This window comes from Henckelia pumila, chromosome 2, assembly GCF_033568475.1.
Source record: "Henckelia pumila isolate YLH828 chromosome 2, ASM3356847v2, whole genome shotgun sequence".
Lineage (NCBI taxonomy): Eukaryota > Viridiplantae > Streptophyta > Magnoliopsida > Lamiales > Gesneriaceae > Henckelia > Henckelia pumila.
Window position 1 is genome coordinate 177923135 of NC_133121.1, and position 13652 is coordinate 177936786.

Genomic DNA, 13652 nt, shown 5'->3' on the forward strand with positions numbered 1-13652 from the left:
AATAATGTATTAATACAAGGGTCTCTTTGTCTTTGTACATATATCTATCTTGATTCCGTATTTGTCCGAAATCGATATTATCAAACATGCAAATTGAGACACATAACTAACGCTCATGCAAATATAAATCTTCCTTAATAGCTATATTCATTTAATTTCTTTTTCACTTTTGTCACTTTAATTATTTGCATTATAAGAAAAAAAAATAACTAGGAAAAAAAGAATACATAGGTGTTATAATTTCCATTTTCATCAAGATACATGGACGTAAAAACTATGATGATACAAGATAGATCGACATTCATGAGTTAGGTCAAAATCTCACATTTGAATTTGAGCAAATTAAGTTTTTTTTACTCGAGTCTGCATGCATCATTATCTGATTTGATTTACATACTAGTAGATATATTACCAAATTAAATACGCACTCAAAAAATAAGTATATGACAGTGTTTAAGAGAGCTTTTAGAAAATATTTTTCAATTTTTCTTAACAAAATTTTGTTAAAAAAACGCTGATAAATGCGTATAAGCTCTCCCAAATACTTATCTAGATGAATTCCTCAACAATTAATTTATTATAGTCCATTTTTTTTTACTAATTTTGAAAAGGGTATGGGCTAAACATTAATAGCGCATCAAGAAACATATTAATATATAGCAACTTGCTCCAATGAAGCATGAAAAAAAAAAAAATAATAAAATAAAAAAACCCCTTTCAATCTGAAAAATATTCCATAAACAGTCTTCTTCTATATAAAGCGACCCATTCTTTCCACACCTTCTTCTGTACCCACTCGTTTTTTTAAAATTCTCTCTTTCTCCCTCCGGCCGGCGGCATGAAGCTCCGATCATGGCTGTCGTCATGCTCCTCCGCCACCTCCACCGCCCCTGCGCCGCCGAGGACTCCATTCTCCGACAATACAGCAAGCAGTACTAGCTGTTCCGATGTTCTAACACAGTCCTCTTTCTCATCAGCCACCAGCCTTCAGAGCAACCTCTCCCTGCTAACACTCCCCTCCGTTCCATCCCTGCAAATACTCGGCCTCTCGCCGGAGGACTCACCTCCCTCCGCCGCCGCCCGCTTCCTGTTCTCGCTGCAGCCCAGCCGCGCACACATCAATTTCATAACGCTCCACAATAATCTCCTCTACGCCGCCTCGGGGAACGAGATTAACGTCTTCGAAATCTTAAACAACACACTCGTGGATACTTTCAACGGCGAAAAGAACTCGTCCGGTGCCGTGAAATCCATCGCCTTTTCGAACGGGAAAGTGTTCACCGCCCACCAAGACTGCAGAATCCGAGTCTGGAAGATGAATATGCACAAACAGCACAAGCTTATCGCGACTCTTCCGACGGTGGAAGATCGTCTCCGGAGCTTCATCCTGCCGCGGAATCATCTCAAAGTGCGGCGGCACAAGAAATGCCTCTGGATCGAACACCACGACGCCGTATCGGGGTTGGCGGAAAATGCAAACAAAGTTTTATCCATTTCTTGGGATAAAAGCTTGAAAATCTGGCAACCCCACAACTTCCGATGCCTGGAATCGATCAACAAAGCCCACGACGACGCCATTAACGCCGTCGCTGTATCGAACGAAGGTTTGATCTACACGGGTTCGGCGGATAAGCGGATAAAAGTATGGGGAAAGGCGACGGGGGAGAAGAAACATGGGCTGATAGCTACTTTGGAGAAGCACAAATCCGCCGTGAATGCATTGGCGTTGAGCCTCGACGGGTCGGTTCTTTTCTCCGGGTCGTGCGACAGGTCCATTTTGGTGTGGGAAAGAGAGCACAGCGCCGATCACATGGCGGTGACCGGAGCTCTGAGGGGTCATCGGAAGGCCATACTGTGTCTGATGAATGTTCGGGATTTGCTGTTGAGTGGCTCCGCTGATCGGACGGTGAGGATATGGCGGCGGGGTTACGACGGGAAGTACTGCTGTTTGGCGGTTCTGGAAGGACACCAGACTCCGGTGAGGTCTCTGTCGGCGGTGGCGGCGGGGGCGGGGGCGGTGAAGGTGTTCAGCGGAAGCTTCGATGGGGAGATTAAAGTGTGGCAAGTTGAAGTGTCGAATGTAAATAGTTAATCAATGAAATTATGGGATGTGAATTTTTATAAATCCCTTGAATATATTAATTTTTATATTGTTGATTGAAGCAAAGTTATTTTCGATTTATTGTGGAAATTATAAAATTATGGTTCAATATCATACACTAATTTTCAATTTTATAATTATAATATTGGCAGATTAAATATTAACTTTTCAAAAAAAAAATTATTGCAATATATTAAGTTATGAGGATTGAAGTTTTTTTTTTTTTTTTTTCCATATCAGAGGTGTTTTAAATTTTGTCATGTAAAAATCATTTATAATTGTTGCTATTATATAATCAATTCGTTACAAAGTGTGTCTATAATTGTGTTTTGGTATTTAAAGTAGTCAATGTTTGGTTTTGCAACATAAAAGTTTCCTGTTTTGTTGGAACAATGACACGATTAAAAATATTGATGTTATATAAAAAAATATATTAATATGACATCAAAAAATATTAATGCGTTCAACGCCACGTTTACACTTCCTTGAAATAATACCAAAAACAAATTTTTTTTACAAGATTGAAATCCAAATTTGTCACAGTAAACAGAAACTCAAAATAGGTATAACTTAATCTGTCAAAAAAAAAAAGGTATAACTTAATGATCATTCTAGAAATTTTTTTCTAATCAAAATCATTTATTATCTGCTATTTGTCTATTTCCTTTTTTTTTTTAAGTAACTTATAATCTACTATTTCTAATCTACATGATAAGGATCAAATCAATGAGTTATATAAAAAATTTGAAATCTAATTTTATTTCCTTTATTATTATTATCTTAACTGATTTGTTGACAATTATTTATTTTAAAAATTACAATTTGTTATATACAATATAATGTTAATATGTGGTTTTATTTTTGTGAGTAGGGTAAAAATAATACAAGTTGAGCGCATAAAAAACGAATGGATGCCGGTCAAAGCCTGTCAAAAACTAGCCGACGGGAAAATCAAGAGACATGTCCCATTTGTTTCAAGCACAATCTTTCTTTCTTTCTTTCTTCTTTTTTTTTTTTAATCCATCTTTCTTTCTTTTTTATCTTCCTTTTTTTTTTTCTTTTAATAAAGTATTGTTATCTTTTCCCAATGTTATATCTTGTTCTTTTTTCCTATTTTATATTATATCAATGCTTGTCGACACACGCTCCATTCTATGTTACATTAGAAATGCTATTTCCATATATTATTATATAAGATGTTTAGAACAACTCGTATAAAATAAATTAACAGTATGATGCTCAACCATACTTTTTTTTCCCTCAATTCTGATGTTGAACATCTTGTGTCAAATGCGCGCACATGAAGCATACAAATTTATTAATTCTTTGTTTTTACAAAAAACAGAAATTATATTAAAATTGAAAACTACGTAAAATTATATATTCTAAGATTTTCGATAAAAATTCACGATGTTTTATTACTTTTATAATAATTTTTTCGATGACAATTATATGGTTATTTAAAACTTGAATAAAATTTCGATAGTTTTGTGTGCAAATGAATTTACAAAGACATAGTTTTTTTCATAATTAATTAACATTAGATAAGATAAGGTTATTTGTGGTATTAGGAAAAATAATTGGACCAAACCAACACAAGTTAACATATGAAGCTTTTGATAATATAGTATAGCATAGATATAAACATTGATATATGAGATTGTTAGTTGTTGGTTGTATCTTATTTTTCTTATAGGTTATGTTTGGTTGGCATTAGTAATCCAATCAAATTAAAACAGGTAACAATTCGTGTATCTTACTATGTGATTAGATAATTTATCTCAAGTTAATCAAATCTTTAAATTAAAATTACAATATTATTATTTATATAATTCTTTGAAAATTTAATAGACAAAAAAAAAACGGATCAAAAAATATTTTCTTTTTTTTTAACTATCGAGTGAAGTTTCCGTTTTTTCCAAAATCAAATTAATAAGTTATATAAAAGAGTTTGCTATTGTTATTCGCATAATATGATGCTAGAATACTTATTATTTATGTTTTGTCTAAACAACGCTTGTGACTAACCTATTTAAAAAACCACAAACCTAACTATAAACTAATAAGATGGAGATTGAAAACGGCAAACTTATATATGTCAAAGAATAAAAAATTGTCACTAAATTACAATTGATTTAATCAATAGGACAATCCAATTAACGTGGATTTCGTTGTCAATCGGCTGTTAATTACCTACGAGACAACGTTAAATTCCAAAGCACGAGTCATTATCATGTGATAATGTGCAATTAATTATCAGATAATTAATGTCGTGTTGCACCTTTTTTGACCCTGAAAAATGGATGATTATCGAAGAAAAATCGATTTAAAAATAATACAAGGACAAATCAGAGCTTTGTCAATCACATTCAATTACTTGTACTTTACCTCGCTAATTTTATTATTATTTTTAAATAAACGTATTCTTGGTTTTATTCTAACACTTATATTCTTGTGTTCGACCTTTTTCGGTTTTTTTTAATAAAAAATTAGACTTCTATAAATTTTAAAAATTATAGTTGTAAATTTGGTTCTGTATATTTGTTTTTAAAATTATGCTTCAATTTCAATTTTAACCGGCCATCGTTTATTTTCTGATAGTTCTAGTCATTTTCTCGACGTAGCGTCGATGTAATACTAAATGCAGTACTGGATTGTGTAGTGTCACATTAACACTCTCGATGAAAAATGACTAAAAATGTTTTAAAAAAATAAAAAAAAATACGAGGTTAATACTGAAATTTAATAACATAAATAATCAAAATCATGAAAAAAAAACAAAATTAAGATTATAATTTGATAACGTAAATAACCAAAATTACGATAAAACAAAAACAGAATTCTCACACTTTAATATTTTAAAAATAATAATTTATTAAAATTCCGAGTCTAGCCACGCCACTAGGAAACAAAACTGATTAATATTCTAGATAGAAACGTCCATGATGTGAACCATATTGGGGTTGATTTTGTGCTCCCGTCCCAAATATTCCCTGCACAAACACAACTTGAATGAGATTCCTTTGTAATGTAGTTCGTTGAGACGGAGTCAGAAATTTCCATTAAAAGCCAAAATAATGTTTCAAAACAAATAATTATAAAAATTAATACAGAAATTAACATGTATGTATAAAATAATAATCATTGTTAGTTAAATGTATTGAAAGTTTAAGCAATATCTTTCTCATTATTTATTTAGTATAAAGCTAAATATTTATTCAAAGGACTAATTATCTCAATAATAGGTCAGGTAAGATATTGAAATTTTTTGAAAAACATTTTCACCTTAAAAATTGGAACAAATGATTAAATTAATGAATTAAGATATATATTGTCTTGGAGAAAAGCGAAGTGTTGATGAATGTTTTACATCGATTGTATAAAGTTCATTTCATTCATGTGAGTACTTCGTTGAGTCACATGTTAATTTCATCACGTTCTAGTCGTTTGATATCTAATATCATGATATAATTTTTTTCATTCTTGGGAGATATATATATATATATATATATATATATATATATATATATATATATATAATATATGTGTGGACAATCATCCCCTTGAACTAATTTTTGAGGTTTTAGGTGTAAGTTCATAATCGAGTTGAGTCAGAGGTGCATAATCTTAACTTGGCTCTGATTTGAGATTTGAGAATTCGGAAAATAAAGATAGGAGATAATTGGGTTAAAATTGATCTGATTTAATTTGTTTGGTGCTTTCGTTTTATTTTTAATTATTATTTTAATTATTCTTGAAAGTATTATTAAAATAAAAAAATCAAAATTTTAATTTATGAAATAGTTACATAAAAAAAGAGGACAAAAATAAGAATTTTAATACAAATATACAATATCAACACCCTCGGCCATAATCCCTATAGATTTAGAACCACCACCACCGCAACGTCTATCATATGCATGTATACACACTGACACACAAACACATACATGTGATGTGTATGTTTTCTATTATGAATTATCAACTTTACCCTTTATTTATAAATAAATGTTTTTTGTAATTAACGATAATATTTTTATAGATGAAATTATCGCTATAGGGAAATGGTAGGATGCAAGAGCCCGGCTAATTAATGATGTGGTATGCCACAAAAGATGACAAGTGCCAAATTTGGTGGAGAAAAGCTGTAAAGGACCAAAACCTCATTGCATGGAAACGAAGAGCCGCATGTTTCTTTTAGTTCAACTTGCATTGGCAAGTTGAAGTACAAAATGCGATATTTTATTTTAAAGTTGGTGTTCAGTAGCCACCCATTGGTTAGATCTTTTTTTTAGAAAAATAATATCAAATTCGAAATATTTTATTTTTTTTCTTCAAAATATAAAATTAAAGCAATGGCTGGGAAAGTGTACGATATCTGGCCCGCATGCACGGTTTCGGATATTTGAGTTATTTTATTTTGTTTCTCAATTAGAACTTTCTCGAGCCACATTTTTTTATATATACTGATTTTTTTTTTGATAAATTATATATACTGATTTTTAATATATATATATTGTTTTGGATTTTTTTTATGGAATAAAACCTAGCCGTTACCCTCGATGCGGGTAAATCTTTTGGCTAACACACTATATGGTTTGCAAATCAAGAACACAATATATAGTTTGTAAATCAAGCTACCTAGCTAAATCACACTAAACAAATTTTGTGTGAAAAACTCGCCACAAGCACATTGAAAAACTTATCAGGAGGGGTCACCCATCCAATAATTATCCCAATTCAAGCTTGTTTAACTTTGAAATTCTTGTGTGATGAGCTTCCGATCGAAAAGAAGATGCACCTTCTTGATATGAGTAGTACCTATATAATCTTTTAAGGTCTTCTCAACAGTGCAGTCTCATACCTACACAGTCTTATAATCTCTCTCATTCTGATATAGAATCGGTTCATTCATGTCTTCTTTCGCCTAGAATCCTGCCAAGAGTCGTTCATTGTCTCGGTATCGACGATCACTCCACACCCTCTTATCAGCTTCAGGCGTCACAAAAGTACTGTAGGGAGAGTCGAAATTCTGATAGATCAAATATTTACCTACTCCACGAACTCATACCGACTTTATGGGAATATTTTGTTTTAGACTTTAGACCTATAATTTGTCAAATCTGGTTTTCATTTGGTAACTTGTATTTTTTTTTTTGGCTTTTTTTTTTCCATTTAAAATCATTTAACACATCGAATATATCTTATTTCACATAAACATTCTTCTATGTGACTCATGAAACTTATATTACAATTTACACACACTAAAATCTATTTCAACAAAAATTAAACAAAACAACCCGCAATGTTTTAAAACTTTCTGAAAAAAGCTTGTTGTTAAGTTACTAAATGAAATAAAATTTTAGCAAGTTACAACTTACAAAACTATTTTTTTTTTAAAAAAAAAATCCTTTTATATCCCTAAATTTAAGTATATGCAAGTATGCTTTTTATTTATATACCTAGTTATGAAGCAAGCATATCCATTTCATATTTATTTGTTATCTTCTTTTGACTTCTTGAATCTTCTTAGCAGGAAACTTCAATGAATACCTCAAGTTGCCAAAAAGAAACAAAACTGAAAAAGGGGAGTGAATAGTTATATATATCCTTTGCCAAATTGTGGAGAACAGCTTGATGAAAGTTCTACACCAGAAATTTAGTCAAATACCAATTAATAGAATTGGATATAATTTGTTGCACCACTTTTCAAGATCTAATTTTATTCTGCCTCTACCGATATATTAATTTATTGCTCGGATTTTTTAACGGAATTGAATGACATTTAACTTTTCTATAAAGAAATTAAAAAGTTTGGGAATAAAGTAATATTCTGGACGGACGATCAAGATCGATGCTCCATTTGGATAATCATTTATAAAATATTTTATAAAATTGTTTTTACGAAATTTTTATAAAATATTTAAAAGTTGTTTGAAAAATAAATATGTGTGTGAACAACTGTTCTATAAAAGAGTTTTTAAATTTGAAAATATGTTCGGATATCTATTTTTTTAAAAAAATAATTCTAGAGTTAAAAAATAAGAAAGTTTTTGGAAAAGTATTCAATAAAAATCTTTTAATTTGGGTTTAAATCGTATTTTTTTAATTCTAAAACCATAAAAAATCTTTCAATTATTATTTTAAAACTATATTTTGAGAACATTTTTTTAAAAATATTTTAAAAAAATTTCAAAAACTAATTAAATTTTTTTTATCCAAACATATATTTTTTTACTTATAAAATAATAATAAAAAATTATAAAGTACTTGCCCAAATGAAATCTGAGATACGAGTAGCTCGCTGCTCGTGTTTCACAATAATAACCAAGAAACTCTCTCTTGTAATACACGACCAATCAACTAGATAACAAGTGGGAATGGTCATTTTCCTTTGCTTTTGTATCAAACATGATATTAAATGATGAAAGGGATAATGCTTGTTTGTGTTTGTTGCCCATGCTATTATGTTGCAAGAAATTAATTATCAGATATATATGGGTTGCTGCTGCCTGTTGGTAGAGCTGTCAAAATAAGTCAGCGAGACGGATTGGTTCGCAACCCGCAACCTGCAAAACCCGTCATTTTATGGGTGAGGGAGGGCAGCTGTCTGTCATTTGAGCAGGTTGAGAAATTGACATCCCGACCTACCTATTTGGAGGGATAAGGCGGGGTGGGAATTGATTAACTCAATCCGTTTATTTTGTGTGATGAGGTAGGTCGACAGTCGACCCGAGAACACCAACTCATTTTGACAGCTCGCAGCTAGGAGGCTAGGAAAATAGCCGCACCTATGATGAGTCCAAGAGGATCTGAGACCTACCTCCACATCAGGCCCAAATGGTTATCATGCCCAAAATCAGTTTTAAATCAAATATGTAGGAAAAATGAAAAATATGTTAAAAAATAATGTAATACATGTTGTGAAAAAGTAAAAATTTACGGTAAAAAGTAAAAACTCAAAAACTCAAAATTTATCAAATTCTACACTTTATAAAATTTTTCTCTCTTCACAATTGTGTTTTTCTACACAAATGGAGAGACCTATTTATAGATCTCAATTGGAGATTAGTCAAAAATTAATACATCATTAATTACATCATCACACACTAATTTTCAATATTTTACAACTCAATTTTCAACTTTCAACCTTCAACATTCAACAATAAATAATAATATATATTTATATATATTTTCAACACTCCCCCTTGTGATGATGATCATGATAGAATGACTATCTCCATTACGTGTTGTATACTGCCTCGTTAAAAACCTTACTAGGAAAAACTCATTGGGACAAAAACCATAGTAAGGAAAAAAGAGTGCAGCCACGTAAACTCCCCCTGATGTCAACATGAATGATTCTTCACATATTTCGTAGATTGCGCATCCCAATATTATAAATGTGTTTTCTGAATATCGCCGTGGGAAGTGCCTTTGTGAAGAGATCGGATGAGTTCTCACTTGATTGAATGTAACAGATATCAATATCTTTATTCTTCTCCAGCTCTTGAGTGTATGCAAAGAATTTAGGAGGAATATGTTTAGTTCTGTCACTTTTGATGTATCCTTCTTTCATTTGGGCAATACATGCGGCATTATCTTCATACAGTGTGATTGGATTCTTGTCCACTGATAATCCGCAAGAAGTTTGGATATGCCGAGTCATTGATTTAAGCCAGACACATTCACGGCTTGCTTCATGTAGTGCAATAATCTCGGCATGATTTGATGAAGTTGTAACAAGTGTTTGTTTCTGTGATCGCCAAGAGATTGCAGTGCCTCCACGAGTAAATACATATCCGGTTTGGGAACGTGCCTTATGTGGATCAGATAAGTATCCAGCATCAGCATAACCAATTATTCTCTGATTTGTATCTTTTGGATACAAAAGTCCCAAATCCGTCGTTCCTCGTAAATAACGGAATATATGTTTAATTCCGTTCCAGTGCCTCTTCGTTGGACATGAACTGAATCTTGCCAATAAATTTACTGCAAAAGATATGTCTGGTCTAGTGCAATTTGCAAGATACATAAGGGCACCAATGGCACTTAGATATGGTACTTCAGGACCAAGAACAACTTCATCATCTTCACATGGACGAAATGGATCCTTTTCTATATTCAATGATCTGACAGCCATTGGAGTACTTAAAGGATTTGATTGATCCATATTGAAACGTTTAAGGACCTTCTCTGTATAATTAGACTGGTGAACAAAAATTCCACATTCTTTTTGTTCAATTTGTAAACCAAGACAATACTTGGTTTTTCCAAGGTCTTTCATTTCAAATTCTTCCTTCAAGTACATCATAACTTCTTGAATTTCTTTATTCGTTCCAATGATGTTTAAATCATCAACATATACAGCAATAATTACACATCCGGATGTTGTTTTTTTTGATGAAAACACAAGGGCATATTGGATCATTTACATATCCCTTTTTCATCAAGTGCTCACTTAGCCGATTATACCACATTCGGCCAGATTGCTTTAACCCATATAATGATCTTTGCAATTTTACAGAATAAAATTCTCTGGTTTTGAACTTTGTGCTTCAGGCATCTTAAATCCTTCAGGGATTTTCATGTATATATCACTATCAAGTGATCCGTATAAATAAGCTGTAACAACATCCATTAGACGCATGTCCAAGTTTTCAGACACTGCTAAACTGATCAAATACCGAAACGTAATTGCATCCATAACAGGAGAATATGTTTCTTCATAATCAATTCCAGGTCTTTGAGAAAAACCTTGTGCAACAAGTCGAGCTTTATATCTCACTATTTCATTTTTCTCATTTCTCTTTCGAATAAAAACCCATTTGTACCCAACAGGTTTAACACCTTTAGGTGTAAGGACTATAGGTCCAAAAACACTACGTTTATTTAGCGAATTTAATTCAACCTGGATGGCATCTTTCCATTTTGACCAATCCTTTCGAGTTTTGCATTCACCAAAAGATTTTGGTTCATTATCTTCATTTACGATGTCACATGCCACATTGTACGAAAATATCTCATCAATATCTTGTACATTCTTTCGGTTCCATATTTTTCCAGTATTAATATAATTGATAGAGATTTCATGATTCTCGTCAGTTTGTGGTTCTGACAAAATATTTTCATCATCGTGTGTTTCTTCTGGAACACCATTTTCTATTTTCTGATCATCATTTTTCTCTATGTATTTTCTTTTCCGAGGATTTTTATCCTTTGAACCGATTGGCCTTCCACGCTTCAGGCGTTTTATGACATCATGAATGTCTTCATTTTGTTTCTTTGGAATTTCAACTCGAGCAGGGGCATTTACAGCAGGTATATATGATTTTGTTACCCCTTTTGTGTCTGCAAATGCATCTGGCATTTGATTTGCTATTCTTTGCAAATGCACAATTTGCTGTACATCTTTATCACATTGTTTAGTTCTAGGATCCAAATGTAATAATGATGGTACATACCATGTGATTTCTTTTTCGATGTGTTTCTTTTCTCCCCCTAACATTGGGAAGTTATTTTCATCAAAATGACAATCAGCAAACCGTGCTGTAAACACATCGCCTGTCTGAGCCTCAAGATATCTAATGATTGATGGACTATCATAGCCGATATAAATACCATTCTTTCTTTGAGGTCCCATTTTTGTTCTTTGAGGTGGTGCAATAGGCACATACACCATACATCCAAAAATTCTCAAATGAGAAATATCTGGTTCTTTGCCAAATACAAGCTGCAATAGGGAGTGTTTATGATATGCACTTGGCCTGATGCGAATCAATGCAGCAGCATGTAAAATTGCATGTCCCCATATAGAAATAGGGAGTTTCGTTCTCATAATCATTGGTCTAGCAATCAACTGCAGACGTTTAATCAATGATTCAGCTAATCCATTTTGTGTATGAACATGAGCTACAGGATGTTCAACAGTAATTCCCATCGACATACAATAGTCGTTAAAAGTCTGGGAAGTAAATTCTCCAGCATTATCAAGTCTTATTTTCTTGATCGTATATTCGGGAAATTGATTCCGCAATTTTATTATTTGAGCCATCAATTTTGCAAATGCCACATTCCGAGTGGACAATAAACATACATGTGACCATCTGCTAGAGGCATCGATCAATACCATAAAGTATCGAAATGGTCCACATGGTGGATGAATTGGCCCACAAATATCACCTTGAATACGTTCAAGAAATATGGGTGATTCCTTTTGGATTTTAGCTGGTGATGGTCTTATAATAAGTTTCCCCAGAGAACATGCTTTACACTGAAACTTATTATTCTGAAAGATCTTCTGGTCTTTCAGTGGATGACCACTTGTATTTTCTATAATCCTTCGCATCATTATTGAACCAGGATGTCCCAATCGATCATGCCAATTTGTTAGTATTGAAGAATTTCCAATAACCATATTTGATTCGATTGGACTTATATGTGTATAATGCAATCCAGTAGGGAGCATTGATAATTTCTCAACTACATATTTCTTTCCTGATTTATATGTAGTAAGACACATATATTTCTCATTTCCTTCGGTTATTGTTTCCGTATCATAACCATGAGAATATATATCATTAAAACTCAACAAATTTCTTTGTGATCGTGGTGAATATAAAGCACTATTTATCAAAAATTTTGTACCATTAGGTAACAAAAATTGTGCTTTGCCACATCCTTCAATCAAGTCTACAGGACCTGATATTGTATTCACCATTGTTTTTGTTGGTTTTAATTCCAAGAAATATTTTTCATTTCTGAGGATAGTGTGCGTTGTACCACTATCTGGTATGCAAACTTCCAGTGCATTATTTCCATCTTTGATCATAGCATTTTCCATAATGATCTTCAAAAACAATATGCAATAAAATGAATTAAGAAAGATACATGCAAATAATACATGCAAAATATAATATGTTTTATAAAATAAAAATTACATTGTTACATTCTTTTCCCACCAGTATATTTAATCAATATCTTCGAAATCATTCAAAAAGTAGGCAGCATCTAAATTCATTGAACCACTTGCATGGTCAATGTTTTCAGTAAAATTGGTCTCTTTTTCTTTCCCCTTTATTGAATCTTTATAGAGCTTACACAGATGCTCAGGGGCTCGACAAGTTCTTGACCAATGTCCTGGAGTGCCACATCTATAACAAACACTCTCAGTTCTTTTTGGATGATTTTCATTTTCACCCGTATTATCATGATGCCTCTTTTGTGGGTGGTTCGTGACGTTCCTTTGAGATGAGTTATTGAAATAACTATCTCTTTTATTTTCAAATCCACGGCCTCGACCACGACCGCGATCATTTCTACGCCCACGTCCACGCCCACGTCCTCGTCCACGACCTCGACCAAAATCTTGTCTATATCTTTGATTTTGGTTTTCATTTTTACTTACGACATTTGCTTCAGGAAATGCCGTTGAACCAGTAGGTCTGGACTGATGATTTCTCATGAGCAATTCATTATTCTTTTCCGCCACGAGTAAACATGCGATGAGTTCTGAGTATCTTGAAAATCCACGCACTCTATATTGCTGTTG

The 13652-nt window shown here is 32.6% G+C and overlaps 1 protein-coding gene across 1 annotated transcript; it reads left to right on the top strand.

Moving 5' to 3' along the window:
- Positions 1 to 778: 778 nt before the first annotated feature.
- LOC140882758 (protein JINGUBANG) lies at positions 779 to 2230 on the top strand. The gene has a single exon (XM_073288943.1). The coding sequence runs from the start codon at positions 839 to 841 to the stop codon at positions 2090 to 2092; it is 1254 nt and encodes a 417-aa protein (XP_073145044.1). The 5' UTR covers positions 779 to 838; the 3' UTR covers positions 2093 to 2230.
- Positions 2231 to 13652: the final 11422 nt, after the last annotated feature.

Bases quoted from the DNA above. Each gene is read 5' to 3' on its own strand.
- LOC140882758 (XM_073288943.1), top strand. From the start codon at position 839: ATGAAGCTCCGATCATGGCTGTCGTCATGCTCCTCCGCCACCTCCACC.